At 39.5% G+C, this 22648-nt stretch overlaps 1 protein-coding gene across 1 annotated transcript in view; it reads right to left on the bottom strand.

The window, feature by feature from the left end:
* The window catches only part of cntn3a.2 (contactin 3a, tandem duplicate 2), a 37295-nt gene extending 15652 nt beyond the window's left edge, over positions 1 to 21643 (bottom strand). Inside the window, exons 1-13 of the mRNA XM_042491759.1 lie at positions 21584 to 21643; positions 20784 to 20919; positions 16534 to 16709; positions 14227 to 14322; positions 12883 to 13086; positions 11916 to 12018; positions 11390 to 11574; positions 9441 to 9577; positions 6008 to 6137; positions 5386 to 5536; positions 4923 to 5050; positions 3470 to 3639; positions 1979 to 2096 (exon numbers count right to left, since the gene is read on the bottom strand). Of these exons, the coding sequence (XP_042347693.1) occupies positions 1979 to 2096; positions 3470 to 3639; positions 4923 to 5050; positions 5386 to 5536; positions 6008 to 6137; positions 9441 to 9577; positions 11390 to 11574; positions 11916 to 12018; positions 12883 to 13086; positions 14227 to 14322; positions 16534 to 16709; positions 20784 to 20919; positions 21584 to 21638 (1789 nt within the window). The 5' untranslated portion in view covers positions 21639 to 21643. The remainder of the gene's footprint in view (positions 1 to 1978; positions 2097 to 3469; positions 3640 to 4922; positions 5051 to 5385; positions 5537 to 6007; positions 6138 to 9440; positions 9578 to 11389; positions 11575 to 11915; positions 12019 to 12882; positions 13087 to 14226; positions 14323 to 16533; positions 16710 to 20783; positions 20920 to 21583) is intronic.
* Positions 21644 to 22648: the final 1005 nt, after the last annotated feature.

The raw sequence follows: 22648 nt of genomic DNA, 5'->3' as shown, positions 1-22648 counted from the left end.
AGCAAGGAAATTCACCCAGTGAGACATGCTTTCCTTACAACCTGCCAGCCTGCTCTCTATGGAGCACTGAGGCCCCACCCTCCCGCTGCATAGAGCCACAGAGGCTGTTCACTTAGCACCCTTCTCAGTTTATTCCAAGTTTATTAATCACACGATTTGAACATGTCGCACGTCCAAATCACACTAAATGTGGCACTGCATATCCTTGGGTTCCTAGTAATACACTTGCCATGTGTGAAAAAAATTCGTATTAACAGACATGTGGAGGACTAACACACATACGAATATTTCTTGCTTTTATAGATAGACGTCACCTGACTTCCTCCTGTGCTCCTGTCAGAGTTACCACAGCCACTAGAGGCTGCCGTCTAACAATAAACATAAATATCTCTATTGAGATGCAGACGGTGAAACCAGGAAAAGACAACACTTTGGTTATTACAATATCCAAAATCTGAGACAATACCTTGTCTGATCACATTATATGATATATTGCCCAGCACTGCCCAAGTCTAAAGATCAGGTGGTTTTTCAAACAGGATAATGATTAGCGATTGGACATGTGACCACGGTCAGTTTGTTGTAGGCCGGCAGTTGTGATCAATCAAAGCAATTCTTTGCCCTCCATGACTGGTCTTCTTTCTAGCCTCATGCTTTGTCGCCCAACATTTGGAACCGTTCGATCCAAGCAATGAGACATCCATGACAGCTGCCGTGAGCAGGAAGTGTAAATAATGCAAAAGCTGAATCACAGACAAGTTTTTCTCCAGTCAATACGAGGCCAATCCATTTCCATGGCCTTGATATTGCTTCTGCTTGAGAAACAGCCTCATTTCCACTTAGTCCTCAGCCAATTAGAAAGGAGTGCTTATAAATGCCATTTGCCTAGAAGATCTTTAACATGCCAAGCTAAATCAGTGGTGGGTATCCTAACAAGATAAAGATGTGGATCCAACCATTTCAAAACTTGATACCATTATCTTCCCCAACCTCATCTGACATTTAACATATTTGCGTAGAGTGAATGCACCGGGCTATTTGACGAATCGATCAAAGCCAGAATCATCTCTCCGCTCACTCGTCTGCACAAATCAGCCTTTCTGCGAAACACATAACAAAAGTTGTTCTATTTTGTTCTGCCCGATGTAGCTCTTGACAATCATGTCTCTCCGGGGCTATACATCCTGCATGAGTGAGCACAGACAGGCATCTAAACATTCCACTGTCAAGTACACTGCAACAATATTGAAAATTGGTCATTAAAAAGAAAGAGAGGGGGGAACATTTTCACACAGTTCTGTCAAGTTCTCTACTTCCAAAAGTGCAATCTAAAAGAAGAGCAAAGCCTCGTCTATTTGATGTAATCAAGTAGAAATAAGCAGGACATAAAAACTGCGGACTCTCTGATGACATCCAGAGTCATTTTCATGAGGATATGGGTGTTTTGGTCGCACTGCAATCACCAGCTGAGACAAAACCCATTTGAGCTTAAAAGCCTATGTGAGCATTATACGCCTTGACAGTGGAGCATTCTTTATATTCTTGGTAAAGAATATTCATATAATCTCTCCCAAAAAACACATTCCCTTTATTTTTTCGACACAGCTTTGATAACCCTTACAGGGTTCAGACATCTGTTTATTGTGGCTATATCTGTCAGCCACTTTAAAGCTATTACATGTCCAAGTGTCCTTGAGCGAGACACTGAACTCCAAGTTGCTCCCGAAGGACAGGCAAGCGACTTGCATGGCAGCCCCGCCGCCATCAGTGTGAGTGTGTGAATGGAGGCAAATTGTAAAGCCTTTTGTCCATTAAGGTAGAAAAGCGCTATATAAGTGCAGTCCATTTACCATTTTCTATTTACAGCTAAGGCTAGATTTTTAATTTCCCCTTTTTAAAAAAGAGGAACCCAAAAACAATCCTGGCTGTGAGCCCTGTTTTAATTAGTGACTGCAGAGCAGAGAGGAGGTTTTCTTACCTTTGACGATCAATACAGCCACGGCTGACAGGCTCTCCACGTCCGTGTCCACCACACAGATATATTTGCCGGCGTGGTAAAGCTGAATGTTCCTGATCATCAGATCTCCTGCTGTTCTCTACCAAGGAGGAAAGAAAGCTTTATGTAGCATGAAAGATAACAGACCCTGTGACAGCTTATTAAAGAATGTAGTGAAGCATATATAAGGTGCAGTAAATAGCTGTGCCAGAAAACGTTTGCAGATCCTGCAGTTATCCAGCTTGGACTTTACAGAGGCCTGTTTTCTAAGAAAGATTACTTTACACCAAAGATATTTTACACATACATCTTGACAGTTCTTTGAAGTCAAAGCCAAACATAATGAAACATTTCTGAATATGACAGAAGCTTTTAGTCGCATACTTCTGTCCGAGATGAGCCCAGATGAAAAGGATCAAGGCCAAAATTCAAGCAAATTGTATGCAGCAAATGGAATTTTTGTGTCTGACAAGGCCTTAGCTATTTCCCTTGCTTTTTCACAGAGGTCACAGCCGCGACCTTCAAGACCTGTTGCGAGAAACTACACAAATAAGCTATTACTATTGAGTTCAGCGAGTTTTTTGCTCAATTGGAGAAGGGAAAAAAAGGCAATCTAGATTCTCATCTGAGAGGACACCCGTAAGCAGCAAATGGTAAATTAGTGGTGAAATCGTTCTCTTGGTGTTGGCAGGGAAATGTGGCAGTAGAGCCAACGTGGTTTAATTATGGAAATGAAATTCCTTGAAGCAGCAAAGTTAAGTTGATAATCTCTTTGGACTGGGGACATTCTAGCATTTCTGGGGAAGTCTCTTTTCAGATAAGAACATTGTCAGTCAAACACACACAGGAAGAATGGTTAATCTCGGAGGGAGTGAGGGCGTTGTGAAAGTGTTTTGTCATTTGGGGCTCTGCCAAGACACCTCTAATGATGTGTATCCCCTTTCTGTTATGAGGAGCTGTGCAGCAGTCTATGTCAAAGTAGGATTTGAAAAGGAATTCAAGACCAGCCAAAGTCTTAAAAAATAGATTACTTCAGAGGGCTGAGCTCGAGTAGGAGAAGTGTACTCAAAAAGATGACAACCTGTCACAGTGGCTGAGCAACTAACGCATTACCTACACGATGGGTTTTTATGTAGGAAGTGTATTTTGACATAGCATGGCCATGTTTCCATTCACAAAAGCACAATTGGAAGCTTTTTAGGGGCTGAATGATCTAATAGCGCCTCCTTCCAGAGATTTTCACATTCCCGCAGCTCATTGTGCCTCTGAGGAAACTTACAGAATTGCAAAACGGATGCTATCACGCCCATTGCAGCGAACACTCGCCACAGTAAATCTCTCCAAGAAATACCATGATGTCAAACCACAAGCTGTCTCTTTTAACTAATGCCAGCTATGAAGTGAAGCAAGATGGAAAGAGGTGCCAACTGCCCATTCGCACATTCTGAAGAAGTATGACTGCAGGTCACTCACCCCGCCCACTAGCTCAAAGTGACCGTCTCCCTTGGCGATGAGCTGTCCGTTAAAGGCCCAGGAGAAAGAAACGTCAAGGACGGGGTCACTGGCGACCTGACAGGGTAACACGATGCTCTCGCCCACAATGATCTCCATGTCCACTGGCCCCTGGGTAATTCTGGTTGGATCTGCACCAGAAAAAAAAAATGTGAGAGGGAGTCATTTCAGACGGAGCGGCTGCCAATCTCACACAGAACATGAGACATTTCACTGAGAGATGAAACGAGATGAGCAGCGTATTGTTGGTTTTCTGAAATAGAGGAGACAACACTTACGCGAACACGCTCTATAATGTCACAGGCAGAGTATTATCTATATAAAGGAAGGTCTCATGAAAGTCTTAGTCGAATAATGTGATAACACGCAGCCTGCCACGACTAAAAAGGCCTAATACACTAGGCTGACACAGCTAGAATTATCTTCTGAAATCCTGATAGCAATTACAATACACTGTGGATCAGATAAAACTTCATGTAATGGGCTGCTTCTGTGCATCCAGAACAAAAATGAAGGGCACTGCTTCAAAGTCTACAATAGCAATCATTTGGCTAAGTCTGCTGTGCTTCAAAAGTCAAGATAATGAATCTGCTGGAATCAAATAAAGAAGGTGCAGCAAAATGGAAGAGGATTTGTACTCTTACCTTATAGAGACTGTCGAGGGAAAAGAAAATCACATGTAAAAAGTGTCCCCTTAGTTCTTAAGCTAGTAATAATCAATGTCTGGGTCGTGCCTCTGTGTCGCTGACTGCATTACGGCCTCGAAAAAAATACCCCAGCCGTTAAAAAAAAAAAAAAAAAAGCAGCCTTGGCAGTTACAGCGGCGGACAATGGCATTCAGCACATTAATAAAACCAATAAGAGAACACTCAACTATCACTCCGCTGGAAACACACGCTCGACAATAACAGCATCTGTAACACCTCCTCACTAACGCTTTCATTGCCTCCACTCAGGGCACTTTCATTTGTTGCAGTAAATTGGTTGTTTCAACTGCTTTGAGGACAACAATGATCAAGTATTTTCTCAAACACCTTCCAAGTGCATTATTGCAGCCGCTGCAGAACACAGCCGCACAAAACAACTCAACAGAATTAAACTGAAAGACAAGAACAGTTTTTTCAAGTAACCATGACACCACCTAAAATATTTTTATATTTTAAAAAAAATTGACCTTTTAAAAAATGTATCTTAAAACATCTATTTAATTATGCAAAGTCCATCAGGGATAAAAACTTCCCAAAGTTTTGACAAGCTCCTCGGACTGAAACCTAAACTTTGTTTATGTATTCTACCCACCAGTTATTGACTCAAGTCCTCGTGGTACAGTAACTGTGTTAATCCATACTGAGCAATAAATTCTGCTTACTAAGTGGGATGCACAAACATTATGCTATTTCACAGCTGAGCTTACCCGTAACAAGGAGCCTTCCAGTTGTACTCGACATGCCAAATCTATTCCTAGCGAAGCATGTATAGCTGCCTGCATCAGACTTGCTCACATTGGCAAGCCTTAATGTTCCATCTGGGGAAAGTGTGATCCTTTAGGAGTGAACAAAAAGAAAAAGCAGTCTGAAATCCAACTTCCAAGAACAAGAAAAAATTCATAGTTAGAAACTCTTGATTCTGGATATGTCTACATGTCAGTGTATTATATCATCATAGGCATCGAGCAGTTTGTGTGTGTGCGGTGAATACTGATCAATTAGACCAAAAAAGGCTCAAAAAGATTGCAGGTGGGATGAATAATACATCCGCTTTGATATCAAAAACAGCAAAATTACTGAATTGTTTATGTTTGTATATAAAAGCCGTTTGCTGTACCATGATAAAAGTGGTTTCAGAACACAAACAGCAACTTTCAGTTCAGTCATTACCTGTCATTGGTGTGGATAGGCAGGTTTCCTTTCTTCCATAAAATGCTGGCGATTGGATAGGCCTGGGGTTTACACTCTAAAGTCACTGTAGTTCCTGCCTTGGCTTTGAGCAAAGCTCTGAGGACGTTCCCTGTGAAGTCTGGAGGAGAGGCTGATGGGAAACAGTAAACTGACTTTAGTACAAGGCTGCGGCAAATCTCACAGGGCACTTGAAGCATGCTACAGTTTGATCTGTGGAAATCATCGAGTAACTGAGACAGACATTTGAAACATTTTTGATGGGAATAAAAATAAATATAAAATTTTATTCCATTTCCTACGCTGAAATTAGATTTAAGAGGAAAGCCTATCTTTCCAAAAAATATTTAACTTTGAATTGGTTTTACTGTGAAAAATCATGTTCAACTGGGAATTCTGTATCTCTCACCCCATCCTCACCTTTACTTCAAAGTAAATCAGGATATCATGAAGGGGAAAATATTTTTTAAATGTGTTTGGCCCCACAAAACCCTTCTCGCTGACCCCATTATCCGGTAATCCAGACAACCTTTAAGAATGACAGTAAGATGACCTTTAAGATTCTTTTGCCAAAAATGATTGGAGGACATAAATGCCATCCTACCTAAAACCATTAGTTCAGCAGCAAAGTATATGACGCCGTGTTTATTCTCGGCCACACACTGGTACATGCCAGCATCAGATAGTGTCAGCACTGACACTGACAGGACTCCGTCCTCCACATGGATTCTGTCCTGTGAAGAAAAGGATGAAAGAAAGCAATTATTGCTTAAGACTTAAAGGTGGCTTTTGCTTTGCTCAGCGCGCTCTAGCAAAGCTCAATAAGCATTGGAGTGGGTTAGAGGCATTGTCAATGGGCGTAGATCAAATCAGGATTATGTTGGAGAGAATGAATCAGTCAGAGCACAAACCACAGTTTTCAAAATATGCTTGTGCTCGCCATCATATAAACCAGTCTTTAAAGCTTGTGATGATATCCTGTGGTGAAAGCCGTGTGTGGAATGTTTTTTGTATGTGTGGCAAAATTAAGGGCCTGCTACAAAAGTAATTTCTTTTTCCATATGCATGCATCATCAGACATATTTAAATAATGATTTATGCAGAATAGATTTTATTTGAGGTGCTACATTCAAGTTGTTTTTTTTTTGCTTTTTTGCATTAAAAAAAACTTACACAGCACAGTCTAATATTGTGTTATTTTTGTTTTGCCTATGACTATTAAACACACAATATTAATTAAAACAATATCAAATGGCACACTTCGCTGACGTTGTTCAGTAGCATGGGGTAATGGGAGTTATGGGAGTCTAATGCAGATGAAAATATATGTGATCTGACTCATGTTCACGGATGGAAATGGAAAGTTTTATTCACATTACATTTATTCAAATTTATTAATTTTAAGACACTGATGATCAGTTAGCATCCGTAGGAACTGGCATTCAGCCGGCCAGTGCCAGTGAAGGTCTGATTTCGGACTGCTTGACTCCCGGCTGAATCAGCAAACTTTGGTTGCTGCCGTTACACTGTGCTACACAGGTTAGACCAGCACCACTGCTGGCCACCAGCCCTGTATCACCCTCTGTGCTGGGGTTTGTGATTGCTGAATTCGAGTTGCTACAGCCGGGCTGAAGGTCCGTCTCAGGCAGAGGGACCACAGGGTGCACTAGCTAGCTCGCTAGCTTACCTCATTTAATGATAGCGTGTCAATACTGATATTGTAGTGGACCATCTCTGGTAAAGCATAGATGCTCTATAAACTTCATTTGATGCCATTAATTGGGTCTTCATCCAAATGCAGTGGAAATGGTAACAAAATTTTCAAAAAAAATGCAAAAGAAAATGCAAGTTTATGTGCTTTTCTATCCAATATTGTTAGTCGAATAGTGGTTAGTTTATTGGGGTAAGCAGTAGAGGACATTTTCTCCAGTACGATGCCCATATACCACTGCAGGGGAAGTCAAATCTCAAACAAAGGAAACAACTGACGTATAATGACAGAGAGCACACTGTACAATGGATATAGAGAGTTTTGAACAAATATTATTACAGCTATGTGCTCTCGGAAGAGTTCTGGTAACAGCCCTGTGTGCATAAGCTTGTTAAAAGCCATCCAGTGCACAAAGGAGGCTTGCACTGGCCTATGTAATGATAATGTTGTGACTGTATGTCATCATTATTTTGCTGAATTTGCATATAAGTTTTAACGATACATCAGCTTTTCCACTTCCACAATACATCAAAAATGTATTGCAAGATTTCTTTTTTTTTTTCAAATTTTAGCCTTTTCACCAAGGTGTTTTTTAAGCACAAATTGAGAATGGACAGAAATGAGATGAACGGAAACACACCCATTGACAGGTGACCAAATGAAACACCATTACCTTGAAAAAAATGACAGATTTCTCTGGGTCTGAACATTGATGGAACCATTAGGAAAAAATGTAAGTAGGCTACACAACTCAACAAAATATAGGCTACAACATTTCTGACATTCTGACATGCAGAAATGTTACATATTTACCTTTACCTCTGTCTTTGAATTAAAGAATATACATTTACACTAGGGATGTCCCTATCAAATTTTTTTGTCCCCAGTCCGAGTCATTTAATATTGAGCATCTGATGACATAGAGTTCCGAACTGATACTTGTATTTACCTGGATAATACAGCTGCACAATGCACACTTCAAGTACTTTGAAGTTATTAAAATCAATCCAGTGTATATTCTGGACAGTTTAATAGCTCTGCAATACAATACAAGAAAAAAAATCTGAATCCAAATAGTTCATAAGGGTTTTTAATTTTGTTTTTACAAAATAAAAAAGTAAACGAACTAAAAATATTTTTCTATGGCTGCTGTCACAAATCCACTTGGTGCAGCATTTGTTTTATTCAACAAAATAACAAAATGAGTAAATAAACTAAAATGAGTCTTTAGAAATAGCTCACAAATCCACTTAGCGTAGCATTGTAATAAAAGTGCAGAACACTATAAATTAGGAATATTCATTACAATTCCACGTAGGGTTGTGTTATAGCCTAACTTAAACACTCCGGTCACAACAAATAAAAATCGGTCATAATTCCCGTTACTATAATAAAACTAGTTCACTGAAAATGAACAATGGCATCTACTTATTGGAAAGAAGCATTACAATAAAACCTAAATATCTGCCACAAATAGTGCTCTCCGATTACCACTCCTGTGTGACGTTGGTTGTAAACAAAGGATTGGGTCGGGCGGTTGCTCATAGTAACCACTCCCGATCAATTAAAATGCATTGATCAGGTCTGATACTTATCTTTCCAAATCCAATCGGGACATCTCTAATTTACATATCAATATGCTTATCATAAACTTTCATATCTGGAAGAGAAATCCTGAAAACTAGAATATATCACCCTTTTAATGGTAAAAATGCTCATCATATTTTACATCTTGCAACAGTGAATATATTTATAAAATCAAAATAAAGAATGATATTTTTTTTTTTAAAAAAAAGGTCATTTTAATAATAAAATCAGATGTCTCGCACTGAGCGTTATCAAACTCTACTAAGAAGATAAAGCACCATGTTAAACTCAAGTCAAGTTTGAAACTGTGGATCTGTATGCATTTCCCTGGTGGTCTGGGGCAAGGTGCGCTGCTATATACAGTATATTTCACAGCAGATTACACCCATTGTCCCTAAATGTGGAGGAGCTTAAACATGCACCATGAATAATGAAAAACAACCACTGACTCCATTCAGATGAAATGGAGCAATCTCCCAGGGACTACACTGATCCACTCTCTAAGACTGTGTAATCTGCCAAGGTAGAGCAGAATAAGAGACAGTTACATCCATGTCTCATCACTGGCACACCTCGGCAAGATGTTTACACTCTCCTCTCATCTCGCTCTGAATTGCACTTGGAAAAACAGCCGCGTGTTTGACGCCAGGCTCTCTAAAATGAAAGCATGAGCTGGAGACGAGGATTAAGTCTTTAAAATGAAACATTGGTAGGTGGCAGAAGACAGGCAGTAATTTACCTCTGAGAGTAGCTGCTGGCCGTTCTTCAGCCACGTGTAGGAGGGTTTGGGCTTGCCATTGGCTCGGCACTCCCAGTATAGTCTCTCTTCTATGGCCAGGGCCGTGTCCTTCATGGCCTGAATCCACTGAGGCTTGGCTGAGGAAAAGAGAAACACACTCCAGTGAAATATCTGACGAGAACCAGGGGGACAGATTTTGAAGGAGCAGAATTATCTTGCTAAAATATGCCGCATCCAAAATAGTTCAAAGGAATGCGTGTGTAGATTGACAGCTCAAATAAGTGGAAATCACAAAGTGTTGGGAGAATTGGTTTGTCTTTAAGAGAGGAGAGAGGAGTGAATGTAGGATATCACTCAGTTTCATCACTTAAATGTGTCAGCAGCCTGTGGCAACTCAGGATTAGCACTAAAAACACTGCGCCACAAAGCAGGAAGCTCTCATGACGGCTGAAGTGCACCCGACATCTCCGCTCGAGCCGGCCTGTCACCTCGATTCTGCTTATAATAAACATCACCCCTGTGTGTTTCCCACCCAGCACATAACTCCCTTGCCTTCTCACCTCTTACATATTTACAGCTTTTCAGGAATTTTCATGGGTAGAGTGTTGTGCTCATAATAAGCACAGTTCACTTCGCAGGCACTTTGCATACCGTCAATTCCAATTTCACAGGTGTCATTTTTCCTCTCTCACAAATTCACAGCGGCTAAAGTAAGCCAAGAACCCCAAAATTGTAAAATTAAAACCAACAGTGCTTATTACCTGGGTAGAAGGTAATGACTTTTTCCGGCTGTTTATTTAACAATGAGCTGTTAAAATTATAACAATTATCATATTACCAAATAAAAACTCTTAACCTGAACCACTCCAATTCTTGATGTCAAATATTAACAGCAACAGCTTTAAAGAGACAGATCACCCCAAAATCAAAAATTCGTATTTTTCCTCTTACCTGTAGTGCTTTTACCAATCTAGATTGTTTCAGTTTGAGTTAATGAGTGTTATCACAAAACTAGATGGCTGTCAGCTTGTGGTGTTCAAATTGCCCAAAAATACATGTAGGAACTATTTTCTCTTTAACAATCCACACCTGCCAATTAGTATCACCTCCCAGAAGGAAGTGTGCATCTACTCATGGACAAGAGGCTCGTGCTCATGACAGCATGAGATGTAAACATTAATGGCGTCCTCTTTGACTGAGCCTTAACCTTAGCTACGAGACTGGTGCTACGAGAGGTAACAGGAGATGCATGCTTCCTTCTGCACCTTGATGCAGAGAATATTCATCAAAAAGAGGACTGAAAAGACAACAGAAAAATTATATGCTCATGTGCAAGATTAAAAATTATTACAATAATAGTTCGTCAATAACTCAAATGTCTTTTGAAAAAAAAATAATCAGAAATCTGTGAGTCCAACAAATGTCAACTTCTTTGTAACCAAGTCCAAACTGACCCTAACAGGGCCAAAGCAGTCCCTCAGAAAACCAGTAGCCCTTCTACTGGGGTTAATAATTTCATAAGAAAATACAATTAACACTTTTTTAGGAGATAAAGAATCAACAGCATCTCACACTGAACAAAGATCACCTATATTTTCATTAATACTTTACTCCAACCAAACAAGTTTATTGCAGATAAAACTGCTGCTGAGTTTTTCAAATGCAATTTTTGGCACTTTGAGCACCACAAGCCGAGTGTCTATCTAGTTTCATTATATTCAAGAGAGGGCTGACATCTCTTCAACCGGTATCTCCAACACTTGGCAGCTCACGCCAAAACAATCTAGATTTATAAACAACAATACAGGCAGGAGGAAAAATATATATTTTTGATTTTAGAGGTGAATTGTTCCTTTAAAATGAGAACAGGATGGATGGGACAGCAAAGATCTTACACAATTCTAACATGTTTCCTGTTGTCGCAGCAAGCCAAACAAAAGTCTTATTACCATAGAAGGCCAGACGACCAGTGGCTGTGTTCTTGCCCATCTTGTTCTCAGCCACACACTCGTATCCTCCCGTATCATCCTGCTGGAAGCTGGGGATCTCCAGCACGGCATTGGAATACTTCATTTTGACTTTGCTGGGGAAGGGAACGCCGTTAGCTCTCTTCCAGGTGATTTCAGGGACAGGGCTGGAGGAGACAGAGGCAGTAAACTTCAGCAAAGAATCCGAATCAACCTCTTTTGAACTAAAGATTGTCGCTCAGGTTGCAAGTGTCTAATAATCCTGCAATAAAGTGTTTGATGGAGCTTAAAAGCCTATTCACTGTATTCCTTTTGCGGATGAATGGTTTAGAGGTAACTCGATCAAACAACAAAAAAAGCCATCTCACATGGTTTTCAGACCAATCATGGCTTGATGCCACACTCTTAGAAATATAATTGCCACAGTAACTTTACTATATAGAAATCCAGAGGTCTGAAATGAAAGACAGCAGAAGATTGAAAACATGCTTCAAGGAATCCAGCTTACTTCCCAAGGGCGAAACACTCCAGCGTAACTGTTGATCCTTTTGCGGCGGGTACATTGTCTGGGAAATTAACTTCTATTTTCGGCTCATATTCGCCCATCACTCCTATGAAGAGGAAGCACAAGAACTTGCTCAGTCTTCCATTATTCATGACTTACAAGCAATACGGCTTGCATTACGGACCAAACAATGGCACTGTAAAACTAACAGAGGAGAAATAAAAGACACATGAGCAAACATTCTCTCATGGGTAAACTCAAAGTAGTACATCACTTAAATGTGCAGCCGCCAGAGTGCAGTGAAATACCAGCGAGGAATAATTTAAATCTCGTCTTGGTGGAACAGACAGAGCAGAATTTGAAATCTTGTTTTTTCAGCTACTCTGGCTGTTTATCTATTATTTCAAAGCTTGAGTGGGCAGTTCCCAACCACCGGTGTTTTATTGTTTCTATCAGTATTTAAGACATTCAAGGCTGGGATCGTAAAGCGATGCGATGAGATTTAAATTTATGCAGCTACATGTACAGTACACTGAGTGGAAACTAACTGGTTGAGCCACCAGAACACTCAATGTAATGGTCCAGTGACGTATGGCTTATGTTTAATTCATTCGAAGGCAATCTTTATTCACTCTTTCTATGAAGGCATAACAGAGAATAGAACAACGGACCAAAGAGAACCGGCTTGAGAATTCATGTGAAAGCGCAGGGAAAGCTTTTAAAGGGAATGCGAATTATAAGAAAGCAAAGTCAGCAAAGAGGAGATTTGGGTGCTTTGTTTGCTGGCCTACATTGAGGAGCAACTATTTACTTGCAAGCATTAGCGCTTGGTGACTCAACTACAGCGAGGCACGACAGGACAAAAAGCACTCATGCAAGTACGATGATTAAAGCCACCTTGAAAGGAGAGGTCCTTAATACAGGGCTAAAAGGCAAACTTGTCACATCATGGCCACAAGCTATGTCTTACCATCTGTCCTGAGGATCAGAGACGTCGGTGAGCTCTGAACTTTGCCCTTTGTGATGCTGTTCATCACCACACAAGTGTAATTGCCAACATCTGAGGGCTCCACCTTGGCAATGTAAAGGTTTCCTGTCTGCTGGGAAACGAAGCGTCGATTGTCTTGTTGAACAAAATATGGGTACTCATTGAAGACCCATGCATACGTGAGGTCTGGAAGACAAACAGGGTCACATATCAATAAAATAAAAATGCTAATCAGTTGGGACTGACTCACCTCTTTTATTCTTTAAAAGGGATCTTTTATAATTATTTTCAGGTTCATAATTGTATCTTTGGTTTCTGCTAAAGCACGTTTACCTGCCATAATGTTCAAAAACACTTTCTTCCTCATACTGTCTGTGCTGGAACACCTGTTTTCACCCTCTGTTTGAGACACTCCATTTGGCCTGAAAAAGCCTATTCTGCTCTGATTGGACACCATCTTTCATGACTGTAACGTAGCATAGCGGCATTTTCTACCATAAAGAATCAACGACAAACGCTTACAAACCCAAACCTTTATAATAAGTTCCAGCAGAAGACTGATCTGAAATCGGAGAGAAATCAATAACATTGGTGACCAAGATTTCATGCTTTCCTAATTAGCATGTAGCTACATGTAGCAGTGTACTTGCAGCTGGAAAATTAATCTTACAGTACAGCAGCAATTTTGTACAGTGAAAAATAAAACTACCAATACTCAAAAGTATTTTATAACCTTAAAACTGTTTCAAGATCACATGTTAGTATGTTGTTACATGCAGCAGTGTACTTGCAGCTGGGGAATGACTGTTACGGACTTTCCGTCATGAAAAATCAACATTAAAAATGTCTAAACCAAAATCTTTACAACCAGACATGTTCAGGCAGGAATCTGATCTGACATAAAGGAAAAATTAACAACAGTTGCAACCAGATTAAATCATTTTCTATTGATGTTAGCAAGTAGCCACATGTAGCAGTGTGAGCTACATAATGTGAACACTTAGCCTAGTGTGTCTGGAGCAGATGACCATATAAAGAAATCTATCTTGAGGTGAAGTCAGTTTGTCACTGAAGTATTCAGAAAATGTTAAAAACAAAGGATTCATAACAGTCTGAAGCCTGAGGGTTTTTGCTCACAGGGATTACTTTGATATACATGTATCTCATTATTTAAAACTTTGTCCATATTTAATACAGATATTTGACATTTTAACATTATATACACATGACCTAAAATAAGAAAAGGCATAACAGGTCTACTTTAATCATGTCAAAACACTAGAACTTTGACCAACTGTACTCTTGGCGGTTCAGATGAAGGTTTACCTCCTGAGGAAGTGGGCGTTCCACAAAGTAACACCACTCCTTGTCCCTCACGGACTGACACCGCGCTTCTAGTGTGGACTTTGAAATGATCTAAGTCTGAGGGAAACAGAAATGAAAAGTAAGATCACCGCAGGATCTAACATATCAGAGATGAGCAAAAAGCTTTCAGACAGACACTGACACAAGCCCATAAGGAAATTGCCATGAGAATTGCACTTCAGAGATGCCTGAGAGAGACAGAGAGAGAGTAAGGAGCTTGAACATATGATGGGTTTTGTAAAGCGCAAAAAAGACATTTTAGCTCACAATGTACATGAGATATTACATTTTACAGCACTGTAACTACGCCAGTAAGAATATGTTATAATTCCAGTTGTGTACAAATCTGTAATCAACCACATGAACCTGGCATAATGGGATAAACTGCAACCCAAGCCAGTGCCATAACAATACAAGAAAAAGCTGAAAACTTTGGAAAGTACTGAAAATGAATACTTCACCCATTGTTGATGACCATGACATGTGGTTGGTTACTTGGTCTTTAAAGTGCATGTTAATAATAAAAGGATGCTGATCACAAAAAAATGTACAAATATTTTTTTCTAATTACCTCTGCTGGTATCTAACCATGCAGGCATCTACCAGTTAGTCTGTATAATCCACTGACTTTGTTCTAATCGGTTTCAAAGATTTATTTTCATTTTATGGTGAAAATTTAGTTTTATACTGTCATTGAGTCTCAGCCGTGCATATCTTAAAAGCTTGTCAAATACAACCAAAAATATCTGCATGGCCAGGCTGTGAGAGATAAGAGAAGGTGTGAAAAGATGTTTTGTTGTGATCTGCATGAATAGACGCCTTAATGAATAGTACATAAATAGAATGTATTCATTTCTTTATTCATTTGAGACCTCCACTGGTTTTACCACTAAAGACATGTTATGTGAGAGAAATCGCAGTTTATATACAATTTTTTGTGGTAATGCAGTCATAATATTATGCAATGTTTTCACTGTTTCTTTTATTCATTTACTCATTACTCATTTCTTTTTATAACAGCAGCGGCATATTATGTTCCAGTCAGAGAACAGGTTTGTTTCAGTCCTTACTGAAGTATGCCTCATACACTACTTCAGCATTTTGGCTGACTACTTTACCCCAGGGTACATCCAATAAAACACTGACTTTTGATCGAGCTAAGCAAGGAAAAGTGAAGCAGTCATTCTTAGTCCGCACATACGAGCATAAGTAAAGTCGTCACACTCAAACTGCTCCCATGGTACTTCAGCATTTAATGTTTCCTCAAAGTTGAAGCACTCATAAATATTGCACATATCGCCCACCTAGTTCGGTGTGCGTCTGCATTATTTTTTAAGTGCAGTTTCACTTCCATACCATTTCTTAATAAAAAGTGGCAAACACAAAGACAGACAATATGAGCACAAATAATGTCAGTGAGGTGTGAGGTTGTGGGAAAAGGGAATTCTCTGACAAAGGGGAGAATGTTGTGAAATATTAGAACATGCTCTATAAATATTAGACATATATTAATCCAGTTCAAGATCATTCATAAACTTAATTATTCAAAATCAAGAAATTCCCTTTAGGATAGCTGCAACCAGTGATATGTCCGACACATATGGGGGGGGGGGCGCAATACCTATCAGCAGCAAGGCTAGATATCTGAGCAGCTGCTTGGAAGTAAATCCAGATCTTTTATATACCCTTTATATATGTGCAATTTAATGCTACTAGAAGTTGGTTTTTATAGCCTATTAAAATAGACCAAGTCAATAAAAACAATGAAAACCAAAACTGTTGTATGTGTTGTGTCCATACTGTGTTTCAATATGGACATTCTCATTGACTCCATTGTAAGCTAGCAGTGAAAAACTCAGTTCTTAGTACTGAATACTTAAATTATGATAGTTGTTGAGGATGAAAGGGTTTCAATTTCATAGTTTATCATTTGTGTGTTCTGAGGCAGTTCTATATTTGTTTGCAGAGTGTAAACATTTTCAGGTAAGAAAATATTGATGAATCTTGGATTTGTGCGTAAAATGCTAGCACACACAGTTTAAGCAGAGATTTGTGTGTACACACAGTCGTAAATAAGGCCCACTGAAGCACTGTCATTATTTGTCAAATCAATGAATAATTTTTCATTACAATATAATGAAAGCCATGTTTGCTGAGAGTTTATTTGAACAACAAACTGTTGAGGCTATTGAACGCATGACCCTGTTATGAAAAACAAAATAAACATTTTTAAAAAGTGACACACAACTTGACTTGACTTCAACTTACAGGCAAACTGCAAACTTGCTCTCCTGCTGAGGATAGCTCCTACAGTGTTGAACGCCATACACTGGTACATTCCTACATCCTGGTAACGGTCCAGACTGCTTATAATGAGGTTGCCCCCAGACAGACGCCGCCGGCGATCCAGGCCCAGATTTATGAGAGTCCCATTCAATGACCATCTGTGAGGGCAAAGACACCATCAGTCCCTGGCAAAACGCACTGTCCATTTCTTTCTACCGACCAAGGTGGTCTGACAGGAGGTGAGTGGAGACCACAATTCACTGAAGTAACTCACTCGAGGCAAGAATAATATACTGTACATTTGTGCTGGTGTCGAGGAACTCACAGGCTTGCAGGTTGAAGCAGGAACAGCAAGAAGTTAAGTGTTGTGATTATTGACATTTATTCTTTTCCTGCAGTGCTTCAACTTCCTGACAAAGTTTCTTACAAAAGTACTTTCTAAAGTCAAAAAAGTAACTTGGAAAAAGCTGGCAAATGTTTTATAACTGTTATATGTAAATATACAGATATTCTTCAACTCACATTTTTACTAACGGAAAGTCATTAATGATTTAATGTAGGGCTGAGCAATATATCAATATTATATCAAGATCAAGATCTGAGACCAGATATTGTCTTAGATTAAGTGTTGCCTTTTCCTTATTTTATAGGCTGTATTACAGCGAAGGGATGTTATTTTCTGAACCTACAAGATTGTACTCGCTCTTTGAATATTTGTCATTACCCATTTAGTAATTATATCCACACTACTGATTATTTATGAAAACTCTCAAATATTTATTTTTGTGCAAAGTACTAATAGTCAGCCTACAATACTGTTGTAATATTGATATCAAGACATTTGGTCAAAAATACTGTGATATTTGATTTTCTCCTTATCACCAAGCAGGCTGTTGTCATGCACTGCACATTTACATACCTACAAAAAGTATTGCACCACATAATTGGGAAGGCTGGAATCATGTAACCAATATACCAGTGGGAGAAGGAATATTAAGACCAAAACTGTGTATGGAGGTAGGTTGGGGTGCTGGATTGGTCAAATAACACAGGACTTTCCCCTAGGAGACTGATGTTCATAACCATGTGAATCAAGTGAACTTACGGAGTGAGTTATTACAAGCAATCCCTCCAGGGTTTCATGAGCTACTTTTGGGATTGTTGAAGTCTGAAATTTCACTGCTGCTTTTCTAAAAATTGTGATGCATGCTGCAATGTTTACATGCTTTTTTTTTTTTGCAATTAAACTATGTCATAAAGAACGGTCTCTGTGAGATGCTCTCCTCCTGCTCTTTGCCTGACTAGCATGAACTAACACAGCATAGCATGATCTCATCCATACTCATGTTTTACCACTTGGGCATGAAGTTTTGCTTGCTTTAAATAGTCAAATTTCTGATATAGTTGTGGTGACTAAAGAATATTGCAAGGTCACTCAGAATTTCCAGAGATTGAATTTTGATTGAAAACTGAATTTCTGTTAATTGCTGCCATCGCAACAAACTGGAGGGACTGGTAAAAGGTACCGTCGTCACCATTTTTCTTGTCCTAAACCTTCCAAAAACAACTTTACTTGAATAAACCTAACCAACCAACCAACGTCACTTTACGTGAAGTACATAGCGTTATTTGTGGAGCACTAATTTGTTAGATATCATACAAACGTTGTATGAGAGTAGCTCTAATTTCATGCTACTACTCATATTCTGCACGTTCTATTATTGGAGCATATTGTTTTGTTCCTGTAATGCAGTAATTCTGTAATCCATAATGGTATAACATGCTCTTTTGTTATTGGTTACCTGATTTTATAACCCTTAAATTCACATTTCTTATTTATATTATATTTTTCTATTCTATTTGTCTTTATTTTCCTCTACCACTATTTGCTGTCGCAGCTATCCCATTTTCCCCCACAGGGATCATTAAAGTTTAATCTTAGAGTATCATACACAAAGCTGTCTTCTGCTATTTAAAAGAAACAGAAGATAAAGGTTTTAGAAGCCATCCCAGATATTATCATTGGTCTTAGCCATAATCACCTCTTCTCCGTCACATTATATTTACATAATGTGACATTATTCCACCTTTGACTTCCCATTAGGACAAAACATTAGCACTTGGCAAGAGGCAACAGTGGGCTGATGTAACAAAGGATGGCTTTTACACTCCTTTTCACCTTCCATTACATCCTTCCCACACTTAGCAGGTGTGGGAACTTAAAACAATAATACTTTGCCCATCCAGTTCGGATTGCACTATCAAATAAATGAAGCACCTGAAAGAACTCTTAAAAACACGAGGTTAATTCATTGATTTAAATAAGACCCACTATTCAGCACTTTCTTTCCCTGCCACCACAACGCTCTTCTATCTCTTTTTAAATGCTATTCAAAAATGGAGCATTGATGGGTTCAAGGACAGAGCACTTTTCAAGAATGTTCCATCATTTTTCTCAAAGCATAGCAAATAACAACTTCTTTCCTTCAGCCACATTCTGCTATTCTACTTCCCTTAAGTGGAAATGAAAGACGTGAAGGCCATAATGGCCAACTTTCCAAAAGCTTTCAAGTCTAACCTCCGAAATAATTTCCAAAAAAATATCGAAAACTATTGAATGTCGATGAGTGCTCGCTGCCATACTCTAGACACTTATACTTGATAGCCATGTTTCTGGATGTATTGATGTTGACCCTAAGGTTATACAGTTTAAGAGAGTGTCTGTATGATGAATGCCTAAATGATTGCATCAGCTAGTGATACATGCATGTTTGTTTCCTCTCCAGCACATTCAGCTGACCGTTTTCACCTCTTTTTGACCCCTTCTGAAGTGCCTCTGCTTTTCAGTGATGGCCTGACCACTAGGCAGGTGATTGAATAGCAACTCCAAAACCGAATTACTCCGCTTGAGACGCATTTTATGAGCACATGTTGTCTGACCATCTGACCATGGAGAGACTCTTATATTCTGGATCATCCTGCAGTCCAGAGCCACAGGTTTCAAACCTCAGGTCAAGTAAAGGTTAAGCAAGTCACACTCTTTTTAGATTTTTTCAAAAAACTGCATCACTTTTATGACCTGCTGTGGATATTATGCTTTTCCATACAAGATGTGGCTTTCTCCCATGAGTTATTATGCTGCTACAGTGTGCATACTATGGAAGTCTCGTCTCTTTGTGAGTGACAGGACTGGCAGAGGAAAGGAGAAAAGAGAGGAGGGGGGAGGGAGCAGTGTGAGCCTATTTACACTTCAAGAGAGGATCCAGAGAGGTGCTGAGGGCTTGCAGAGCCCTGCACAGCCAGCTTGACAAGACACCACGTTAAACATGCTCATCTCACCTTTAATCAGTACATGGAAATACCTGGTCTTAGGCGGGGAATGTGAAAAGCCTGAAATAATGAGCGCACGTACTCCACACCGCTATCATTCAGCTCGTCTGTGCTGGCTGTGCCGCAGTAATTCCACTGTCGAACGCCAAAGACACTCGTAATCAATGCCTGTTGGTGCCAACTGGAGTCTAGCAACCTGCATTGGTCTTACAGCATTTTATAAAAAGAGATTTAAAGATGCATTAAGATGCTATACGTGTATTGCTAAGATAATATCTGGCGAGACAAGAGGCAGATTGGCATTGTGTTAGTCAATATGAATTAGTAAAGCCATAATAACGCCACTGCTTCAAACGTCATTTCAGTCTAATGTGGAGAAAATGGAAAGGGGAGCAAGCATAAACCTACTGAAAAATCTTTATATATCCTTATTTAAAGCACTATGAATGACTGCGATGGGCTTTACATATATATCGCACAGAAGAAAGATTTTTCATTTTTAACTCGTTTTCACGCTTTTTAAGTACTCACACACCCAAAAGTAATGTTTCCCACATTGATCACAGTACTTTACATTAAAGAAGGTTTTCTCATGACACTGACAGCTCAGAAAATGCTTTCAGTGATGACAGTGAAGAGAAGAAAAAGGAGAAAGAGCATGTGTTGCAGATTCTATGCTTGAGTACTGCTAAGTTTGTACAAAAAAAGGCAATACAAGGTTACTTTTTACTAAATGACTGCGTTTTTGTGCTTCAAATTGGATATTTTTTAAATCCAATTTTTCAGACAGATTTTGAAATGATTGATTTTCACTTATTTTAATAGTTAAAACAAACTGAATATCTCAAAAATTGATCTTTATCTTAATGCTTACACAGGCCTAAATTTGAATGTGCTCTTACCTGTACTGGGGAGGTGGCGTTCCTTTTGCATCACAGGTCAGAGTGGCTTCTTCTTCTATGGAGTCGACAGGAATAAACAAGTCACCCGGTTCCATCCTCCATCTTGGACCATGGTATGATCCACTGTCCAGACAATCTGTCACAAAAACAGTAACAGCCTGAGCTTAACGAGAGAGAAAAAGGCCATTCTGACAGAGTTCAGAAGCCATAACTCCCTTTTTTGTCTGGAAGAAATTGGATTTTGGTCTACCTGTGAGGCTCTTTCAAAATAGGAGGTTGGACATTACCAAACATAAGAAGTGGTTTAATGTGTTTTCAATTATTTTGAGTCACAAACTGCAGATTCTTCTAAAAGAATAACCTGAATAATATCAACAGCTCTTGGTAGCTATTGAAACCAATTCCGTTTGATGAAATATAATTATTCATTGGGAAATTGTTGCACATTATATGTAAGAAAAATAATCTTTTTTAAATTTTTTTAAATTTTAATTTTAAAGAAGCCACTGAGGTATCATATTTGCTGTATTTCTTTGTTAATCAAGTGAAGAAAAGTGTTATAAAGACAAGGAAATCAATGCCTCTTTATCAGGCTTCAATCACAGAGGAGTTAGGAGAAAGATTGAGAGCACTGTCCCTGTGTTGTGAATGCAAGTCAATACAGAGGAGTGTCCCTTTAAACCTGGCCCATCCTATCATCTCTGACACTGACATGATTTTCGACTCTTAAGCTATCATCCCTGCAACTGTAAATGCCCAAATGTGAAAGAATCATTACTCATATATAAAAGGTGGTTTACCTGCCAGACAGTCGATGATTGATAACAGTAGAAGCTGTTTCCATGGCAACGTCATCTTTGGCAGCCAAGGGCAAATGAGACTTTCATCCAATAAGCTTTGAAATGGCACTCGTGTTCTCCGAGAGAGGGGAGCTTGACCTGTTGGAACAAGAATTTTGTTGTAAAACATCAAAACAACTCAGCAAAACCCGGATATTTTTTTATATTGATTTCAACATTATGTCATTTCAACACCCATGAGGAGAAGACAAGGGATAAAATTGGATGATTTTGGTGCAAGATGTGTCTCATTAGCCTACTTCTGTCTATTCTCACATTTCTGATCAATGAAGATCCAAGCAGTGTCACTCTGTGCCCTGTGCTTTGGCCAACTTGTACCCGAAGATGTCTGAGGGTGATACCAGAGGCATATGGGAAGAAGCCCATGCCAATCTATTAGGGGGGCGACCAACGCCTAAGCTCATCCTTCACTTGGACGGATTCACTCTGGCTGCCTGAGGAGACTTGGACCTGGGAATTGGGTGCCATCCAATCAATTAGATTCACCCACAGCAGCATGTGTCTCCCCACATGCTGGGGTGAATCAAGACAGCCTGATGAGGAAGCCATTCCACCCAGGTCCATAATCAAGGGCAAGTGTGTCTGTCTGCTCGTAGCATGTGCTGCAAATTGCGATGCACCCACTTCTTGCAGGAGGAGACTGAGCGAGTAATGATGCAATTATGAAATGTCAAACATACACACAACGGAGAAGCGGCAATAACACAGCAGTGAAGTCGGCAGTTACACACAGAGTGTATGCAGATCGGTGTACAATATTGTGTACCTGCATAAAAGCATGCACATGAATAAAGCAGCCCCGGCACACATACAGAATCACAAATTTCTTCAAGAGGTGTTCAAGATATATTAAGGGCAGGGACAGATAATAACACCAATCTGCTAAATGTCACACAACCCACACACACCTACATAATCAAACTCACTTTCTCGCCTTGTGGAACACATATAACACCCTGCCTCCACACACACACACACGCACATGCATACGCACACACACGTACA

The sequence above is a fragment of the Plectropomus leopardus genome, chromosome 8, assembly GCF_008729295.1.
Source record: "Plectropomus leopardus isolate mb chromosome 8, YSFRI_Pleo_2.0, whole genome shotgun sequence".
In the NCBI taxonomy this organism is placed as follows: Eukaryota; Metazoa; Chordata; class Actinopteri; order Perciformes; family Serranidae; genus Plectropomus; species Plectropomus leopardus.
This window is presented reverse-complemented; position numbering and strand designations above follow the sequence as displayed.